This window comes from Monodon monoceros, unplaced genomic scaffold, assembly GCF_005190385.1.
Source record: "Monodon monoceros isolate NGI ecotype Baffin Bay Population unplaced genomic scaffold, NGI_Narwhal_1 Super_Scaffold_5, whole genome shotgun sequence".
NCBI classification, from domain to species: Eukaryota; Metazoa; Chordata; class Mammalia; order Artiodactyla; family Monodontidae; genus Monodon; species Monodon monoceros.
This window is the reverse complement of record NW_021703782.1, coordinates 62,428,859-62,451,067: the sequence shown is the minus strand read 5'-3', so window position 1 is coordinate 62,451,067 and position 22,209 is coordinate 62,428,859. Positions and strand designations below refer to the sequence as shown.

Here is a 22,209-nt window from a genome sequence, read left to right as displayed (position 1 = left end):
AACTAAACACTGTTGACTAAATAAAGCTTATTATTTAGCCAGACCCTGCTCTGGCTGCAGTTCTGGCCTCCTGCTCCTTGATCGCCACGTGGGAGGGCACTGTGGTTGCTTTTGGGCTCTCACTATGATCAGAGGAGGATTAGGGGCTCCAACAGGGGGGTCTAAGAACAGGGATCGGGGAGGGAAATTGTCATGCAAAACAAGAATGGCCGTGTTCAGTGTTCTCCTTCAGTGCGCTTCAACATATCTTACATACGGTAAAGTTAATAACTGCTATATATTCAAACAGAAAGGCAAACTTTAGAATGACAGTTGTTTTCCTTAAAGGGAAAGGCTCTGTGAGTGAGCGGAAAACTTTGTCCCAATCTCGAAGACTTTCTGAAAGAGCCTTCTCCTTGGAGGAAAATGGGGTTGGATCCAACTTCAAGACCTTGACCATTAACAGCTTTTTCAAGCAGGTATCTCTTCATGTTACAGTGTGTCTGGCTTTGTCCCCTCACAATGGCATGAGTGCTGGAGCCCAGAGGGGGAGTATATGTAGTGACTAAGAGAACAAGTTAGTCAACCTCACCAAGCCTCGGTTTCATTATCTACAAAACAGGGATGATGGCACTTGCTTGATGTAGCTTTTGGGAGGGTTCGATGACATGAGACGTGTAAAGCTCTTCTCAGAGTGCCTGGGATATAACAAGTGCTAAATGAACGTTAGCCCTTTTAATTGAGAGAAGGACTGGTTCCCATTAATACAAACTATCCTATTTGAACTGTCATGGTCAATTCATTTATTAGGCTATGAAAACAGTCTGGCTAAAATATCCATTTCCCCTTTGGCTTGGGGTTTCTTGGCCTAGGTGTTGTCCATCTCACCCCTTTTCCACGTGCGGGCTTTCCAGAGCTGCCTACTTCCTCACAGGGTGTGACCATTACAGACGGTGCTCTTTATTAGCTCAGAAATCATTGAGACTACTTAGAGAATGAAGAATTTCCTAGCATAATCAAATTCATAGAGACAGAAGGTGGAATGACAGAAAGTAGAATGATGGAGGCTAGGGGCTGCAGGAAGTGGGGAATGGGGAGTTGTTTCATGGGTATAGAGTTTCAGTTTTGCAAACTGAAGGTATTCTGGAGATCGTTTGCACAACAAAGTGAATGTACTTAACACTACTGAACGGTATACTCAAAAATGGTTAAGATGGTAAATTTTATGTGATATGTATTTTACTACCAAAAAAACCAACTTGACTTATACTTGGTTTGACTCTGTTTTGGAAAATTTTCTGCAGCTCAAGCAGTTCTCATGGGGCATGTCAAGGGGTTATGTTAACAAACTGAAATGCAGAAGAGATACTAAGGGTTCTGTGTGCCATGCCTCATGATGGAGATTGCAGGGGACTGAAAGGGTTTCTATTTGGGAAATAACTCCTCCCAACTGTATTGCCTTGGGGAGCAAGGCCCTTGACTAAATAAGCCAAAGTTTTCTCATCTGTACTTAGGGATAGGACACACCTATCTACCTACCTACCTACCTACCTTCCTTACTGGGCTGCTGTAAGGATCAGAACTCATGCACACATATCCCTCAGCAGCATGCCTGTCCCACATACATGTGTGGAGCGTAGTATGTGTGCTTAGCCTTCTTAGTCAAGACAAATGTGAAGAATATGAGGACAGGAAAAAGATGGAAAGCTGCTTTCTCCATCTTCAAATCTTTGAAGAAAACTTTTCTTCTGTTTTGTTTCAGGGAGTAAACAAGTATCAGTGGGTTCAAGTTATAGGGGGAGGACCTTTTGGCCTGGATTACTAATGGTCAAACAGCCTTCCTCAGGAAGGCAGTAAAATCCCCATCTCCAGGAGGATTGAAGAGGCTGAGAGAGTCAGAGTGGTAGAGGAAGAATATTTGACAAGAGGTTGACTAAAAGATTTCAGAGTTGTTGCCTCGTATCTGTGAAAGGCACGTTACGATAATACTTAAAGATAAAAATCTTCTGAGAAATAAATCTTTGGTCCCGACCCCAGGAGTGTATGGTCAATCTACACTAACCCTGACTTCTCTCTTGGCAGGAGGGAGATCGCCTTAGTGATGAAGACTTATTCAAGTTTTTAGCTGACTACAAAAGATCTTCATCCCTACAGAGAAGAGTCAAGTCAGTTCCAGGTGTGGATGGCTTGTCTTTATCCTCTTTGTTGTGCCAAAGCCATTTATGATTAGACACATTATTCATGTAACGGTGCAATTTTTTGTCAAGGGAAATGTAGAATTTTGTATTAGGAGTTAAGGTCTGGGTTTTTTTGGCCAACCTGTTAATGTTTTCTATTTTTATTAAAGGACTGATTCTGGAAATAAGCATCATGCTTTGTATTTGATTGCTCACTCAGAAAATCAGATAATTGTTTGAAGAGAGGAGCCTCTTATATCATATTGTATGGAACTCTTAACATGAGAAAAAGTGAAAGTGCAATGCTTTGGTAGAAGGTGAGGGCGCACCCTCCTTATCCTCAGCTTAACAGCCCCTGAGGCACTTCTGCAGCCCCCTGGGGTACCAGGGAACCTAGTTTGAAAACCACCAATTTTTAGTGCTTGTAATGAGAGAAGTTACTGAACTATATACTTATGGTGTGGTAGTTCTGGAAGGGACTTCAAAGATCTTCTAATGTGTTCTTACTCATTTTACAGTTTCTTGCTTTTTAAGTTCTAGAAACTAAATCTCAAAAATTGTCATGATATGCTTTTTCTCAAACTATGGGAAATTAACTGGGTATTCCAAAGTGCTTATCCTCACACAACTTATCCTCATTTCCATAAAAGAAATATAGTACAGCAGTCTTTCTTGACTCCCTCGTATATAACGTCTTTACTAAGACAGTCCTATTTTCTTTCTTTAGGCTTGCTCAAACTGGAGATTTCTCTGGCTCCAGAGATGACCAGTTGCTGTCTGACTCCTGAAATGCTGCCAGTGAGACCCTTTCCTGAAAACCGGGGACGCCCACACAAAGAGATTTTGGAATTTCCAATCCGAGAAGTGTATGTCCCTCATACTGTGTACAGGTAAGAAACAAAAGCTCTTGGAAAATTATTGAACCAAAAATTTGAGCCTTGTTTGGGTAATGCTTTCATCATCCTTTGACCTATTTTGCTACTTCCTAAGTTTTGGGGAAAATGAAATACGACGTTTACAAAACTATAGATAATTACTTTTTAAGATCAATTTGTTCTCTCTTTTTTTTGTGGTACGCGAGCCTCTCACTATTGTGGCCTCTCCTGTTGCGGAGCACAGGCTCCATACGCGCAGGCTCAGCGACCGTGGCCCACGGGCCCAGCCGCTCCGCGGCATGTGGGATCCTCCCGGACCGGGGCACGAACCCGTGTCCCCTGCATCGGCAGGCGGACTCTCAACCACTGCGCCACCAGGGAAGCCCTTAAGATCAATTTTTAAAGATGATTTATCTCATTTTTTTCACAAGAAAATGTTACTTCAGTCAAAACTGGAATGTAGAATTGTAGTGGACATATTCCTTCTAGAAACAAAAAAATCCTCCTAGTCATTACCTTGGTTTTCCTATGGGCAGAAGGACATATTAGGGAAAGAGCAATGACTAAAAGTGTTCTGGTTGTCTAAAAGACAGGTTTTTAGCTCAAGACCAGCTCTGTCAATAGAATTTAGAGGAATGAAAGAAATGTTCTGTATGTGTGCTGCCCAGTAAAATATGTGGCCCTTCAGCCTTTGAAATGTGGCTAGTACAGTGTAGGGACTGAAATTTTCATTTTATTTAACTTTAATTAATTTGAATTCAAATTCAGGTAGCTATATGTGGCTGGTGGCTACCATATTGGATAGCATGGAACTATACAGTAAAGGCCTAAGAGGTTAGGTTGCCTCAGTTTCTTGGAGGTCCTTTGCATGGGTGCTCAGAGGGAGCTTGTCAACATCCGTCTGCCGAAAGCATTGCTGATCATATACTTTTATTTGGAGAAGATTTTTTTTAATGCAGAGAAGAAAGTTATAATAAGCACCTTTTCTCCAGCATCTAGAAATGACATTTTGTTGTGTTGTGTGTGTGTGTATATAAATATATATATGTATATATATATGTATATATATATACATACACACAAACAATCATACTGGTTAAGTTGAAGTCTCCTTTATCCCCAGTCTCCAATTACAGACCCCTACCCTGCCTCTCACATCACATTGTCATGAACTTACATAGTTCCTTTCTATGTTCCCTGGTTTTACACACACACACACACACACACACACACACAGAGTCATGTATTATGAATCTGTGAACACTGAGTGGTATTATTTTATATCCATTTAAAATATATGTAAATGGATTCATACTCTATGCATTATACTGTACTACTGTACTTTCCATCCAACAGTATGATTTTTTTCTTTTTTGTTTGAATTTTATTGATTCAGTGTGTTACACTCAGTAGCAGTCATTATTCTTTTTTAGTTACTCAGATTTTCACAAATGTGACCGATGGGAATTCCTTAATAGCTTGTATTTTAGCAAGATTGATTTATAGAGAGCTTTGTCATTCTTTTAAACTGTTATTTAGTGTTCCTTTCTGTGAAGAGGCCATATTTTATTTATCTATTTCCTATTTTTCTATTGATAGATATTTATATTTTTTCAATGTTGGGCTTTTATAAACACTGTGCAGTGAGAATTTTTGTCTTTGTCTCTCTGTGCACATATGTGAAAGTCTCCCTAAGCAATATGCCTAGAAATAAAATTATTGGGTCACAGTGATATATATTTTCAGTTTTATTTATACCATCACTTATTTCCAAAATTGTGTCAGTGTGCAGTCCTTCCAGCAGTGTAAGAGAGTTCTGATTCCCCCAGATCCTCACTCATACTTTCCATTGTGATGTTTGGGCATGTGGGACTGAAATGCAAAGAATTTCAGAACTCACCTAATCTAAGTACCTCTACCCCTCACGTTTTCAGATGTATAAAATTGAGACCCAGACAGGATAAGTGAGTGGTTTGTTGATGTCAAAAATGGCAGTGGGTAAAACAACAAGGTTTTACTGTGTAGCACAGGGAACTATATTCAATATCTTGTAATAAACTATAATGGAAAAGAATCATAGAAAAAGAATGTAGAATCTAAAAAATGGGAACTTATTTACAAAACAGAAGTAGAGTCACAGATGTAGAAAACAAACTTATGGTTAACCAGAGGATTGGGGGAAGGGATAAATTTGGAGATTGGGATTGACATATACACACTACTATATGTAAAATAGATAACTAATAAGGGCCTACTGTATAGCACAGGGAACTCTAGTCAATACTCTGTAATGGCCTATATGGGAAAAGAATCTTAAAAAAAGAGTGGATATATGTGTATGTAAAACTGATTCAGTTTGCTGTACATCTGAAACTAACACAATGTAAATCAACTATACTCCAATAAATATTTAAAAAGAAAAAAGTATATAGATATATATACATGTATATATGTATAACCGAATCACTTTACTGTATATCTGAAACTAACACAATATTGTAAATCAACTATACTTCAATTTTTTAAAATGGCAGTGAGAATTACAACCAACCATTCATACAGTTAGAAGTGCACCTCTTCCTTTCAAAATTGAAGTACGCATGCATTTCCCCCATTTAATCCTTTCTGAAGCAGTTCTTGGTTTTCTCTTCTCATTCCTAAATACAGAGTCAGCCAAGTCTCCCTTCTAGATAAGTAAGCATTCCTAGGATGCAGTAGTTTCCATTCTCCATTCCCTAGAGGGAGATGAAGACATGAAAATGTTTGCTTATGGATGCTGTGTATCTTTTTAGAAACCCTATCCTATAATTGGAAAAAAGAATGCTCTTGGTATTGGAATAAACTTGCACCAAATGAATTCTATAGTTATTCAACTTCCCCTAGCTTTTAATCACCCATGGGAGGCATTTACAACTCTCTCTACTCCTTGCTGCAAACATTATCCCTTAATTACATCACAGCCGGACTCAATGCCTTAGTGAACCTACTGATTCAGAAATGTAGGAGTGCTGAGGAGGACAAGTTTGAACAGATTACTATGGACCCAACTTGGCATCATGAGAAACAGACCCACAAGTGCAAAGTGAATATTCTTTAGCTGTTCTGTACACTGTGGAAATGCCAAGGCCACCCCATTAAAAATCAGGTCTCTTAGGAATGATAGAAGACAATACTTCCCTCCAGCTTTGGTCTTCTGTCTTCTCTTGGCTCCCAGGCCACCATATTTTATAGCTTGTTTAAGGGAGGAGAGTTCTGGTGAACTTGGTTCAGAATCTTACTATGTGAAAATGTCAAGGAATTGAGAGAACATTTTATCTAAATTTCTCATGCTGTTGTTAAATTTTTAAGTGTTTCGTCTCCAGGCCACATATGCTTTGTAGTGGTTTTGATTAGGTTGGTCTGGACAGTAACCCAGTCCTAGACTAATTCTCCCCTTTTCTCCACCACCACTCCCATTTCGCAAAACGGAAATGGAAGACTCAAGTCAGGTCCGAACCCCAGGTCAAATTGGGAAGTTGACTCAGTTTACCCTTGGTGACCTCATCTTCTCATTTTTGTCAAAACTTGTAACCTCTTGACTTTTCTGTCTTCCCCTCTCCAAATCAAAGTCTCCTTTCAAGCAAAGGTCTCTAAACCTCTTTACATTATGGTACCAATAACAGGTGAGGTCTAAAGTCTTATCTCTCCCAAGAATATTATTTCAGTAGGGACAGCAGTTCCTGTTTCTTTTAGAAAAGTTTTCCTTTGACTGAGTTGAATTCTGGACATCATTCTAAGGGTTTGGCATGTAGGGTAACTTTTCATGTTGACCTTGCTATTTCCATGTCTCTAATTCTGGCTGTATCCCTTTAAGGAAATCAAATAAATGAAAATTAAGATTTACAGAGCAGATAAATTTAGGGATAATTCTTTGCTTGATAGCAGACTCACCTCATAAATTTGAAATATGGCTTGACATAATAAATTGATCTACCTGGAACTTGTGGAGAATATATCTATTGGGCCAAGCAAGGAATACCTACAGTGACAAAGCCAGGGTTCAGATTTCCAATTTGTGTATCTTTCACATAAACTTCAGAGCTCCCTTGAGTGGAGGGAACTATTACATGGACGAATGGCAGGTGTTTTCTGGCCTTGAGTGTCAGTTGTGGCCAGAGCCATGCTTTACAGGATTGTCATATGGGTGGGGTTTCAGTTTAATACCATATGAATAGCACTCAGGTTCTTTACCTCTCTTAAAGAGCAGCTGCCATGGAGCCTCAGATAAAATTGGCCTGGGATAGGCTGAGCTGCCTTCCTGCCCTCAGGCTCCCCGTCCTCCGATCTCTTCAGGTGCCTCCTTTGACAGCCTTGCCCCTTCAGGTGCCCTCAGTTGGGGTCACTGTGTTGCCCACAGGGGCACCATTCATACTGTATTCTCTGTGGATGCTGCCTGATGCCTCTACCTTAATTCAGCTCACTTTGAGGAGTGATCTAGATCGGTTATAAAAGAACTGGTCCTGGCTGAGGAAGTATCCCCATGAACCAATGAGAGTGTTGGTCACCCATAAGACAAACACTCACTTTGAGGGAAGAGGCGAACTTCTAGAGCCAGAAGTACTCATTCTAGGAATGGCGAGCATCTCCCCAACCAGGGGCTTGGGCCTCTGCAGTGCTGTTGGCAGCCTCTATGTGTGAGAGGCGTGGGGTCAGACAAGTACACCGAAGCAGACCCAGGCAAGAGCTATTTCAAAATCACAAGCAGAAGGACGGTCATTCCGAAAGCGGGGCAGAACAGCTGGAAAAACTAGGTCGATAAACAGGATTATCCGACTCTGAGTATGGCATTCTTTTCTCCATGCCCAGATTAAAAAAATACTGGTTGTTAGCCCAAGAACACGTTTGAACCAACTCCTGGCTGATTTTCCATGTGGCCCAGCAGCTGGTAATGGAGACTCCAGCTGCCTTCTGGTGGGGGCAGAATGAAAACAATGCGGCCTGGGGCCAAGGCCCAGCGAGACCTTTAAGGGCGTTTTATCCTGTGGCAGTTACTGGAGTTTGCCCGGGGATCACAGGCGCTGAGGTTGTAATGAGCTTGTTAAGCTCCTTGCTGTCCCTGTAACTGGTGATTACATTAGAGAAATCCACATAAAGTGCATTTTCATCTCTCATCCCACCCCCCAATAGCCTCTGAGGTCATTTTATCCAATTATCAGACTCGCTGTGGATGACTGTGCTTGCTGTGAACAAGCATATCACTTAGAACATGATTTCTTTGATGGATAATTAGCTGTTTTCAGGCTGCCTCCTATTTAGCTGAATGTTCTCAGACCAGAAGTCTGCATTCTGGTCTAACAGGGAGGTGCCTTTCGTATCACAATGGCGTTTTGAGGAACACTGCCGGGCTTGCATCCTACAGGGGCAGAAAGCACAGCACAGGATAAATGTGCAAGCTGGTCTTGAATGACTGTCTGGAAGTTATAATTTAGTGAATAGCATTTCTAAGGAATAAACCAGAAATAATTCTGGGTGACGTGTTTAGGAAGGAGTCAGGGCATGGAGAATGGAAGGTATCCTTGAGAGGAACTTCCTTTTGTCCAATCGGAGCCCAGTTGTCTCTCCATCCAGAGTGGATCTGTTCAGTGTTGGGGGTGGGATGAGGGAGGGGAAGAAGGGTAGTGTGCCTCAGAGTTCATTGTAGAGCTTTGTAAAAATGCAAGGGTCCAGTCCTACCTGGAGACTCCCATTCAGGAGGCCTGGGGTAGGGTCTTAAGGGTACAACACGCTTCTTTGAGGATCAAAGCCTCTCCCTCCCTTTCATGGTCCCTGTTAATGAGTTCCTCTACTTATTGGAGTCATCCAAAGTCCACAGTGATGCAAGCCACGGGAAACTCGGGGGAAAGAGCCTTGCGACTTAATCCCTCTGACCTGGAAAGCAATCCTATCGTATGCCAGGATACCAGGTGAAATGGATACGATGAAGAGCAAGTATTCAATACTTGTCTATCAGGAATCTACAACACCCAGAAAACCTCTCCATGTGAGGACGATGTTTTTTTAATGGCGTAATGCTCCTCAATGCTGTTAGTACTCCAGGCTTATTGCTAATTAATGGTTAGTAGTTTATGATGTGATTGACCCTGGTCTAAATCACCACAAAACAATGCCTTACTTAAATAACTATTCCAAATAATAACTCCCCATTCTTATTTGTTTCTTTGGTTGTTTGAATTTTATTTATTTTGGAATAGGTATCCTATTCTAATATTTCAATATTTTAAAAGTACGTGAGTGCACGGTGAAAATTCTCTCTACCATGCCTGACCTCCAACTGTAGATTCCCTTCCTTGGAGACAGTCTTAAAATATATATATATTTAAACACACACACACACACACACACACACACACACACACACACACACACACACACACATACACGCATTTTATTTTCTTCATTTTATTCTACAAATATTGAGTGCCTGCAACATGCCAGGCCCTTTTCTAGGCACTGGAGAAATACTAGTGAACAAAACAGATGAAAGTCATGTATATTTCACAGCTCAATCCTATTTTTGACAATTGGAAACAGCCATTTTTTCAGTTTCTTGTTTATCCTTCCAGAAATAAACTATGTTTGTACAAACCAGTACAACCTTGCACTTTTCCTTTCAGAGTGCAAGTATAGCATAATCCTCGCACTGTTCTGCACTTTGATTTCTCATTGAACACTATGTTATGGAGAGCATTTCTATATGAATACAGAGTGGCCTCGTGCTTTCTTACACCTGCACTGAATCTCATTATATGGCTGTATCATAATTCATTTAACCCCAGACTAATGAGCATCTAAGATGTTGCCAATCTTTCAACATTACAAATGATGTTCAGATGAAGAATCTTATATAAACTTTCACACATGTACAAGCATATGGTATAAATTCCTACTTTTCACCCTTTAAAGGAGTGTTTAAATAACTGTTGTAAGTATAAGACAGCCCTGAAGCTCAGTCCTTGGTCTTCCTAGACTCAGTGAGCAGTTGTTTGTGGAACATGAAGCTTATTATAAACAAACACTTTATTTAGGAATAGCAGTGACAGCCCAGGCAAAATCTAATCATTTAAATTAGCTGAGTAATGGAGACAAAGGCAAAGTGAATTCCTGGTGCCAAAATTACCCAGATAGTTAAGCTCCTGTACTTGACTTTGCTCTGGCAAGTTGGCCTCAATAATAAATCAGGAACACAATCCTCACTTTCCTCCAAAATTCAGTCATCCTTCCTCTTTTTAGAAGAATGAAAAAACTCAGGAGGGAACAAGTTACCTAAGATTTCTTAGCAGCAAGGGCAGGTTTTGCAAAGCTCCCCTTCCAGTACAACATATAGCCACTTGAGGGCACAATTTGCTCATTTTCTAGATTCAGAAGCGGCTAGGTACCTTTCCATTTCTAAGCAGATGGAGTCGTGATTTATTAAAGGCAAACATGCATTGTATTTTTTTGGCCTTGAAGTGCAGGACCAAGAAAAACTGAGAAAGTATTCCAGTGTCCCAAGAGATCACTGTTGGCACTTTTTGCAAAGGATTTTCTTTTACCCTGTCAGCTTCTGCTTTCTTTCATCAGTTAAGTCAGGAACTTAGAAATCTGTCACTTTGTTGAAAGATGTGGTGGAGAGGAGGATGGAGAAATGTATCCTGTGGTCTAGAGAGACAGCAAAGTCTCGTTTTGGGGGTGTACTGCTCACTATACATTTTTACACATTCACCAAACCTGCCTCAAGTACAAAAGTAAAAGAACGTGGTTTGGAAGTAATGAAATAGTGTTAAGGAGGCTCTGTGTACATTAAGTACAAGTCACAACCCCTCACTAGTCTCTATTTTATACTCATTCCCTTTGAGGCCATCATGCTTTAGTGTTACTGCCTGTAAACAACTGTCCTAACCAAAAATCCTGCTCTGTCCACATATTGGGGGTGAATGTCATTTTTTTCCCCAGAGATCCTTTATGTAGATTTCAGCAGTAAGGTTCCTGAAGCATCCTGTTTTTACATGGGGTGGGACTGTAAGGTTGGTGGGGGCAGAAGCAACAGAGGAATGGTAATGAAAATGCGGCAAATCTGGGCCTGCATTTGATGATGGTGATGAATAGTTTGCCTAGATTAGAAGGAGCTTCCTAACATTCAAAAAGCCTTCTCTCTTTGACTTCTCTTCTTCTGTTAGTTTTTTAAATTGTTATTTTAAAGTTAGTTCTTTGAAGTGGCTTTGTCTTCTGATGAGATATCCTTCGGGGAATTGTTCCCTCTTATTTCTTTGACCATTTAGGGGGAAAAAAATCTTCTCTGCTTTTTAGCTTCTCATTCTTTGTTCTGACTTTACTGTATACTTTAAAGATCCACTCTTCCCATGAAGTGTTTGGCCATCTCTAAAGGAGAGGTGTTTTAATAACTCTCCAGTAATGGGTGTCCTGTGGTTTTAAGGACTCAGATACGCTGCCCTTTGCCCCTCTCTGCTGAAGTCAGAATGCCCTGGGTCGAAATATTAGGTGCTGTGTCAGTCTTCCCAGGGCAAAAGTGGGTTTTGGGGTGAGGACAATGCAGGCTAGCCCAACAGCACAAAGTAAAATAGAACTAGGAGTGGGGGGGGACTGAGGTTTGACTCAGTGTAAGAAGGTAATTTTTAAAAAGCCATGGCTTATCAGTCACATATCATGTACCTTTTATAATTAAAAAATGAATTTCATTTATCCACTGGCCTAAACTATAACTTCCAAAACTGTGCTGTTCCACCTCACTTGTTTAATGTTCTTTGTTTGACAACGTTCAGAATGTAAGCTGAGGGCTTCCCTGGTGGCGCAGTGGTTGAGAGTCCGCCTGCCGATGCAGGGGACACGGGTTCGTGCCCCGGTCAGGGAAGGTCCCACATGCTGCGGAGCGGCTGGGCCCGTGAGCCATGGCCGCTGAGCCTGTGCGTCCAGAGCCTGTGCTCCGCAATGGGAGAGGCCACAACAGTAAGAGGCCCGCGTACCGCAAAAAAAAAAAAAAAAGAAAAAAGAAATGTAAACTGAGATCCATGCAGTGGTTCAGAAATAGAAGTATTACAGTTTAATAAAGATAAAAGTAGAGGAGCTCAATTTAATGGCTCATTTTAATGATTTAAAAGAGATTTCCATGCCTAGACTAATAATTATATATTTAGCAATAAGAGCATCTCAAAGCCCATTTCTCATCTTTTCCTGGAGTTACATTTTTTAATTTTTATTTATTAATTTATTTAAAGGGAACATGCTTTTTTATTGAAGTATAGGTGATTTACATATTATATTAGTTTCAGGCTCTGGGCACAAGAGTCCAGAGAGAGATACACTTCTTTTATATGCTCTCTAATGTCTTCTCCAGAGTTGAGTTGAAACGAAACTAACTCTAGCACGAAAATCCAAAATCCCTATCCCAGCCAGCAGCCAACAAAGAACTGCCTCTTTGTGTTTCTAGGTCAGGCAGAAGTAAAGTCCATAACAATGACTGTTACTCAACCTTCCAAATGGTCTGGGGATGGCACAGCCCCTTGTGGACTTGTCACTCTGGTGTGAGTGTGGGCAGCGAGAACTCTTCCCTCTCCTCCTTCCTCACCCTCTGTCACAGAGCAGGATACCTGTCCTTTGTTTGTTTTTTTGTTTTTGGCCAACGTTACAGCACCCGGGATCTTAGTTCCCCGACCAGGGATCGAACCCATGCCCCCTGCAGTGGAAGCACAGAGTCCTAACCACTGGACCACCAGGGAAGTCCCAGATACCTGTCCTTTGAAAATCTCACCAACTGAGCAATACTTGTCACCCTATGAATAAAGTTCATGCAATCACCTAATGTATTTTTGATCCCCGACCGTGTGCCAGGCACAATACTTGGTGCTGAGAGAGACAAAGAGGAGGACTGCCTCTCCTTGGAGGTAAACCCCAGTCTCCTGGAGACACTGGAACCCCTCTTAATCACGCTGATCTACAGAAAGACACACATGCAACTTTGTCCTGCAGTCACTTGAGATCTTTGCAGGTTCTCCTGCCTCCAAAACCCAGACAAGCCTTCTCTCTCACCAAGTACCCAAAGCAGGCATATGTTTCTAGAAGTTGTTGGGGACATCTGAACAATATATTTCTTAGTGGGCCTGCTGTTTCCTCCAATTCCAATATTTTCTTCCCCAACCCGAACCAAGACATCTGCCAATATTAAAATCATCAGGAATGTTAAAGCAAGCATTTTTATCAATAGTACTGATTTATTCATTGGCTGTTTTTTTTTTGTTTGTTTATTTTTTTTTAATGGGTAGGGGACTAGTAAAAGTTCTGCCCCAAACCCAAAGAAAAAAGTCAGCTTCAACAACAGCAAAACTTGGAAATTTTCTGGTATGTGTATGAGGTTTTGTCAGTTGGCAGATTTGTTTTAGGAAACTATTTGCAAAGCCTGGAAAAAATGTGCTCCCTCCGTCTCTCAAAAGAACATGCAGGTTGGTTCGTGTTAGTCCTTCACGTGACAATTCCGCCTGGTGGCCTTTTGAAAAACGTTGCCCAGATTTGGCATCAAAATGGTGTCTTTAAACTTGAATTTTAGGTCTTTCACAAAACCAAATATTGTTGAAATGTTTGAATATTTACCAAGCATATGTTTGGCAAAGCCAAATAGGTTGAAATTGTTGTTTTGTTTGGGGGAAACTTTCATTAAAAATTTGATGTTTTAAGGGAGGAAGAAGGTATTTGTGGTCGGTACTTTAAAGCATTCTTCTCCTCTTTTATCTGACCTGTCACAGCCTCTTTAAGAAACATTAATTCAGTGAATAGAATCAAAACTAGAACCAAAGAAAATTTAGTTATTCATATACTTTTAAATTCTCAAGTTTTTATACTTAGTTGGTGATTGGATGGACTCCATAGAGGCTATTTTGATGTTGACTATCTTCCTCTAGGTAGTCATGATATTATACTCCTTAGAGCAGGAATAATAACCCTGAGATACAGTTAAGAGGCAGAAATGTTACAAGGTAAAGGATTTTTAAAGGAATCACCTGTTTAAATATCAGCAAATACCTAACATATACTTTTTAAAAATGTATCTACTCGTATCAGTTACCTATTGTTGCATAACCAAAACTTTGCAGCATGAAACAACAGTTGTTATCTCACAGATTATGTGGGTTATCCAGGTGTGGCTTGGCTGAGTGCCTCTGACTCAGGGCTCTCCAAAGGCCACAGTCAAGATGTCAGCCAAGGCTGGGATCACCCCAAGGGTCAACGAGGGGAGAATTCACTTCCAAGCTCACTCCTAGAGTTGTTGACAGTGTTCAGTTCCTCTTTCGTTGTTAAACTAAGGGCCTTAGGTCCTCTCTAGCTGTTGGCAAGACATCCCCTCGAATTCCTTGCTATATTGGTTTCTCTGTAGGGCAGCTCACAACATGGCAACTGGGGTCTTCAGAATAAGCGAGAAAGAGAGAGAGAGAAAGCAAGATAGCCGCCAGGGTCTTTTTGTAACCTAATCTTGCTGTATCCTATTGGGTAGAAATGAGTCACTAGGTCCAGCCCACACTTGAGGGGAGGGAATTACAGAGGGTGAGAACACCAGGAGGCAGCCATCATTGGGAGCCTTAGAAGCTGCTACCGTAGTTCTTAACCAAGCTACCAAAAGTTGGGGCACTCCAGCTGTGTGAATTTGAAGGAGTGTGGGGAGGTGGGAAGGTGAGGGAGGGAGGGTGGATTACTTCCGCTGATGCAGAGGACCAGGCTTCTTGTGGAGAGTGTTCCCATCAGCCTGGTATATTTTTAGGACAATACACATCTCCCTAATAGAAAATTAACAGCTTCTTGACAGATCCTCTAAGGTGAGAAGAGTCCGTCCCTGCCCCTGCCCCCAGCCCAGCCCTCCTCACGAACCCACACTCCAAAGAAACAAGCCTACCATGCAGGGGAACAGTTTTTTCACCTAGGTTAAAGGAGATTTCCCAAGTTTTCTTAGATTCATAGTAGTAGGAAAAAACCCTAAGCTGTACATATTAAGGAATGGGGTCTTTTATCCCATTGCCCAGCATGTAGCACCTTACCCACCCCACTCCCCCCTTATACCCTATCATAGACTCACCTCCCAAGCATCTGTTCATCTATATACATATACAAAACCTATATAAATCCTCTGAGTGAAATGCAAAATGTACTTGTGGAAGGGTGAGTTTTATAGGATGTCTGAAATGTATATTGCTAAAGTAGTTCCAATCTCTGCTCATGTAAAATAAAATACATTCTTATTAAATATTTCCTAGTCATCCATAAGAACCCACTGAAAATAGGCTAATAAACCAACTGAGAGCTTGACCTATTTAACAAATATCTGAGCCCTCCCTAAGTCAGAATCACAAAGAATATCCAAATAACTCAGACCTTAAAACCACATCATGGGTTCCATGATGGTAGCTGGGAGTTGAAAGAGCTGCAGTTATCCAGTGAATATTTTGACTGTGTTGTCAGTGTCAAGTTTAAGAAAGTTATAGAAAAAAAATTGTGGAATAAAAAGTCTGGATTTGGGTACTTTTCCAACTTTTCCTCTTACTTTGTCACTCTCCCTGACACCCTAGGCAACTGGGGAATCTTCCTCAAAGCAGTGCCTCATGGTTAACAATTACCAGGTCATCCTTTTTATTTCCTTTCACCACTCACACCTAACAGCCCCTAAATCTAACCTCTTTGTAAGAAGGAAAAAACTGGGTAAACTAATTCATACTAAGGTGGGAGTGAATGATATATAAACCACTTAATACGTTCAATCTGCTAAGCAGAGTTTCAAAAGAATATATAGTAACGTGAATATCTTAACTGGTAAAATTTCAGCCAGTTCAACAAAGAATCTTTAAAAAACGTTTCAAGCAAGGTTAGAGATTTATTTTTTTCTTAAAGCAGTCAGTTTTCCCCAGCATGTTTCAAATGCTTATGTATTTGTGATTCTTTTCAATGGGAATCTGATCTAGATAAAACCTAGGATCATAAACATCCCAACTTTCCCTTTGGGTCATTTGCTACTGAAAACTAGCTGGACTTTTCCTAAACAAGTAAGTGGGTTTTAAGGAGAGCTAGGGTGCTTTCACTTGCTTCTAAAAGGTAACATCTTCTTTGCCCCAGCTTGAGGTCCTGCATTATTTCATAGGAATGCTGGCTTTTCAAGCTCTCACTTAAGAGGAACTTTTTATCTATCTCATAAAAAGAAGGGATAGGGATTGATGTAACAGAAAAGGTACTCTGCAAATATAGGAGCTGTGAGCATTTAGTTAGTTCATGTTCAAAGACAGATTCTTAGTACTTATAATAGCTGTCCTATGTAAAGTCACCGTATTTGATGTTCAAATTGTAGTTCATCAGTTGAGAAAGCATAGACCATTTTCCCTGCAAAAGTCTTGAAAATGGTGTAATAACAAGTATTAGAGTTTGCTGTTGTTTTTTGTTTTTCTCTCTCTCATTTGATTTCTGTTTTTGAGTGCATTATTTTAACATAACAAGACTATGGAGAGAGCATATTGGGTCACTAATATGTTTAGTGTTTCTAAACAACATGGTAACATTTTGTCTCTGGCTTCTTAACCGTGTTTGCTTTTTGTGGGGGCAGAGGGTAGAGGTCCGCAATGTTCAGGATACAGTACCAGCATTTATACAAAGCATTGTAGCCTAGCCCACAGAGCACAGAGGTTACTAAGGGTCAAGCTGCTGCTTGTGACAGCATCCCCGGTGCCTCCTTCCATTCTTGTGCCACTTCGCAGGGCAGGCAGACTTGTGAGGATCCTGACTGGTGTCCTAGAACAAGTCTCACATTCCGTTTTTCTTGCTCTGATTTCTGAAGATGGAATGTTCTCTTCACCCTACATGTTAGGTGTTTTCTTCCCATTTCCGTTTTTCACTGATTCCTTTGTGAGTTTGTGATTTGATCTAACCTTAAGTATTAGAAATAGGAATAAACACAAATAATGGCATGAGACCATGGAATGACAAGACAGGAGGTAGCAAATATTTTATTTTTATGCATTTATTTATAAACATTCCCATTCTAAGAAAAGTATGTGAGGCAGCTTATGGAGATTGTGTAACAAGGAATAAAATTTCTGGGTGAAAGGAAAATAAGGAGAAGGAAATCGGTATAAATCTGGGTAAGGTTAAGGTCCTCTACACTTTCTTACAAAGTCAGCTGCAAATTTGACTTTGAGCTTCCTAGCAACCAAAAACAAAACCAAAACAAAACAAAAAAAAACCCCTGAACGACAGGATTCATACATCTGTCAAATTAAAAAACAGACCAGTTCCCTTGGATCAGTGCTTGTCAAACTTGAACGTACATTTGAATCACCTGGGGTATTGTTAAAACACATGTTCTGATTCAGCAGGTCTGCAGTGCATCCGAACTGGCTCCCAGGTGATGCTGCTCCTCTCTGGATGTCCTCTGAGTAGCAAAGTCAGCTCATCCAAAAGCATTTACAAAGCATGATCCCACTTAAAATACGTAGCCAGGGGGCTTCCCTGGCGGCGCAGTGGTTGAGAATCCGCCTGCCGATGCAGGGGACGCGGGTTCGTGACCTGGTCCGGGAGGATCCCACATGCCACAGAGCGGCTAGGCCCGTGAGCCATGGCTGCTGAGCCTGCGCGTCCGGAGCCTGTGCTCCGCAGCAGGCAAGGCCACAACAGTGAGAGGCCCGCATACCGCAAAAAAAAATAAAATAAAAAAAATGAAATATATAGCCACTTTAGGCTTGCAGGTTTCCTATTTCCAGAATATACCAAATATTAAACTCTGAGATTTCTAACTTCATTTGCACTTGATGTATTTAAAACACCAAAACTTCTGACACTGAGGGACAGTACTCACTCTCATCTTCTCAGTTACTTTAAACTTTGTTATTTTAAACTTAAAAAAAAAAGACTCTTATAGTTTGCTTGGTGAAATCCTTTAGCCCTTGAACAATTTAATAAAAGACCACATCATGATAAAGTTCTGGTGAGTCTGATTGTTGACCAAAGAAACTGTTTACTGTTCTTAGAAGCAGCAAAGGTTATGGGCAGTGGGTCTAGTATGAGTTTCAGGGCACCCGCATTTGAATTGCCCTGTGCCATTTGCCAGCTGTGTTACCTTGTGCAAGTTATGCAACCTCTCTGTGCCTCAGTTTTATCATCTGCCTAGTGAGGCTAAATAGTAGTACCTGTCATTGGTACGATTAGCTGTTATTAGAATGGTGCCTGCACATGGTAAAAAATAAATATTATTAGCTACTTTTACTATTACATTTAAAATAAATTTTCCTGGAAGTGAAATGTGACTGAAAAATAAAACCACCTCCTCAGCTTCTTACCATGCATAGGTACCTCAAAATAGTATCTCTAGGTTTGCAATTTTCTTTGGAATGCTTGAGTAAAAGACATCAGATAACTATAAGATATTACTGTTATTTGAATTTCATTCTGCTCAAATTGAAGTCTGTTGCTAAAAGGAAGTAAGAGACACCAACCTTTTCCTGTAGTTTTTGAATGAGGGCATCCCGTTCTTACAATTGGTTTTGCTACATTTCTGCTTCAGCAAAGAGTTCATCAGTTCTTTGGCTCTGTCTTTGTAAAAAAGGCTGGAGAGGGAAGGTTTTAAAACACAAGGAAAGAAAAAGAAATTCCTTTGAAATTGCCAAAATAGTTAGGTTGAGAGTGTTTGTTTAGAAACCTGGAGAGCTTTTTATATAGAAAGCTGTTTCAATAGTTTTGTATCAGGAGAGGTGGGTACTAATTTACTACCCCATCTACTTCAATCCAGTGCCTCTTGCTAGTGGCCTGCTATTAAACCAACATTTGCGTCTCTAGTTATAAGAAAACTAATAAAACAGAAAAACCAGTTTCTCTGGTATTTTATTCTTCCCCTCTCCCATATCAATAGCCAAGTTCCTTTTAAAACCTCCCTAAACCGACTTTCCTGGTGGCGCAGTGGTTAAGAATCCGCCTGCCAGTGCAGGGGACACGGGTTCAAGCCCTGGTCCGGGAAGATCCCACATGCCACGGAGCAACTAAGCTCGTGCGCCACAACTACGGAGCCTGTGCTCTAGAGCCTATGCTCTAGAGCCCGCGAGCCACAACTACTGAGCCCATGCACCACAGCTACTGAAGCCCATGTGCCTAAAGCCCATGCTCTGCAACAAGAGAAGCCACCCAATGAGAAGCCCGTGAACCGCAACGAAGGGTAGCCCCCGCTCGCCGCAACTAGAGAAAGCCCGCGCGCAGCAACAAAGACCCAAGGCAGCCAAAAAAGTAAATAAATAAATTTTAAAAAAATTTTTAAAAAAACCTCCCTAAACCCGAAGTACCAGACCACATGTTAACTAAAGCATATTAAGATGCACCCACTTCCTTATTAATTACATATACCCTATGTATAATTTTATAGCAATCTGCAAAGTAGGGGGGAAATTTTTTCACCTGTAGGTTAAACTCAACAGAGTTACTGTTGACTAATTGACCAAATGTTGCATTTGGTAAGCATTTAATTTAAAATTCATTAATTTTGATTTTGAGGTTTTACTTTTCATATTTTGGAGCTAATCATTTTTGAGGGTCTCAGGCATTTTTTTTGGAATCCTGAGACGTTCATAGATCTTGGGCTCTGTGCCTGTCATCCCGAGAGAAAGAAACAGCTCTGCCTGTAACCCAGGCCCGGCTCAGGGTGGGAAATCATCAAACGCTTGTGAACTTGTAAGGAAATGGATTTCAGTGATGAGATGAAACCGAAGGAGTGCCCCCGCAAAAAGAGCATTTTGCCTTTCTGAGAGGCCATGGGAGAGAGAAAAAGATGGTAGAGGCTGTATCAGAAAGACAGAAAGAGAGAAACTGAGCGATACTGAAAGAGACGCAGACACACACACACACGCACACACGGATTAAAGACAGGGGGTGGGTGAGAGAGAGGGAGAGAGAGAGAAAGAGAGAGAGAGAGGGAGAGAGAGAACGCCACCAAGAGATATACGAGAGACGTAGATAAATTGAAAGGTGGAGAGAGAAACCCAGAGAAATTGATCCATTCTGTAAGTAATATGTTTTAAGATCTCACAGTCCTGCAGACTGTTTAAAGTTGCATTATAAAGTCCACTCAGCTGTTTTACAATTTTGATAGGAAGAGAATCTTCATTTGTGTCATATATTGCAGTTTACTAAGCACTTTTGGAGTATCATTGCATTTGAGACTTAACTCCAACCTTTCTATTACAGGTGAGGAAATTGACTTGTCCACCTTCTATTTGTAGAACATTTTGCAGTTTTTTAAAGGACATTCTCACCCAATTTCTTGCCTGGTGAGGGTCACTAATCATAGGTCTCCATACAAGCCCATCTTCCCTGGTATAAAAGAAGCTTAGGTTACAGGCATTACTGATACTCAAAAGACAGTGAAGATAACCCAGGCCACAAGACCTGCAATTCTTTTTTTTCTCCTTTTTTTCTTTTTCTATTTTTTGAACATGTATTTGATATTATTACTTTGTTACAGGTTCTATAGTGAAATAACAGAAAGAAAACCAAAATTGACACCAATTCTTCTCAAAATCACATTACCTTTTTCATTTCCCCAGATCATCTTTTAGCCCTTATCCTTTATGCATATTCAACTTCTGAATATTTACAGCCCTTTCATACAGAATGTTTTATATTCTAAATTTTCACTCTACATTATGCAACGAGTATAAGCCATTTAACTCACTTCAGTCTCACTTTCAAAGAGATACATAAGTAGCACCAAGGATTGTCTGACCTGAACAGCTACAGTTAATCCTTTGGCTGTCTTTGGGATTTCCAAGGTCCTGTAATATTCTCAGAGTATAGAAGGCCAGGCTTCTGGCTTTATGGCATGACTGAGTGGTTCTCTATGTACTCCTTGGCAGGTGTGGTAGTGAGTGACACAAATACGTTTTTATTCAAAACATGGTTTAGGTTGGCATTATCAGCCACAGAAGATACGTGAGTATTTGCATCCCAAAGGATTAATCTGTACCACTACTCTTTTTAACCAGGCTTTTGCACAGGAGAAATAAGCCCAACTTGATGCATCTTACCTTGTGGCTTATTTTCCAATCTGTTAAAATCATGGTTAACTCATTATCAATAACGATCTACTCACCATGATGGCACCCATTACCCTAGTCAAAGAGAGCCCACCTGCCTTGAATAACACAGCTTCCCGCAGCTTCTGCTCTAGCGATTTCAGCTTCTCATTGAAGTTCTCCCTGGGCTTCATCCCTGCAACCAGCCGATGGAGGCCTTCTGTCCTCTTGTCGGGCTGGGGCTGCTCAGCTCTCCTCTCGAGGCCTCCTTTCATCCTCTCCTGCTGACTGAGTTGTGTTACAAGCTCAGCTAAAGAGGTGTTCAGAGCATCCAGTTGTTTAATCAGGTGGCCAGGATGCTTTTTGCTCTAGCTTACTTGCTCCTTGAGCTCCACTCTGAGCTGGAGAAGCCTCTGGGGGAGAACACTGAACCCATGACAGGGCAGCTTTTTTTTTTTTGGGTCAGCAATATTTTTATTAATATGTATACTCACACTTTTTTAAAATTGAAGTATAGTTGATTTACAATATCGAGTTAGTTTCAGGTGTACAGCAATTCAGTTATACCTACACATATATATGTATATATATATTATATATATACCTATAAGAGAAAATAATCTGAAATGTATATATACATAATATATATTATATATAATGTATATTATATATATAGTGGTGTTTATATGTTAATCCCAGCCTCCTAATTTATCCCTCCCCCCACCCCCCTATCCTCTTTGGTAACCATAAGTTTGTTTTCTAGGTCTGTGAGTCTCTTTCTGTTTTGGAAATAAGTTCACTTGTATCTTTTTTTTAGATTCCACATATAAGCAGTATCATGATATTTATCTTTGTCTGGCTTACTTCACTTAGTATGATAATCTCTAGGTCCATCCATGTTGCTTCAAATCGCATTATTTCATTCTTTTTTATGGCTGAGTAGTATTCCATTCCATACATACATATATATAAATATATATATATATATAATATATATACCACACATTTTTATCCATTCATCTGTTGATGGACATTCAGGTTGCTTCCATGTCTTGGCTATTGTAAATAGTGCTGCATTGAACATTGGGGTACATGTATCTTTTTTTTTTTTTTTTTTTTTTTTTT

The 22,209-nt window shown here is 40.5% G+C and overlaps 1 protein-coding gene across 4 annotated transcripts in view; it reads left to right on the top strand.

Annotated features, from left to right (window-relative positions):
* DOCK8 (dedicator of cytokinesis 8) overlaps positions 1-22,209 on the top strand; it is a 227,034-nt gene that overhangs the window by 111,331 nt on the left and 93,494 nt on the right. For all 4 annotated transcript variants that reach the window (XM_029202019.1, XM_029202020.1, XM_029202021.1 and 1 more), the window contains 3 exons: positions 328-458; positions 2,062-2,155; positions 2,884-3,046. In XM_029202019.1, coding sequence (XP_029057852.1) covers positions 328-458; positions 2,062-2,155; positions 2,884-3,046 — 388 coding nt within the window. The remainder of the gene's footprint in view (positions 1-327; positions 459-2,061; positions 2,156-2,883; positions 3,047-22,209) is intronic.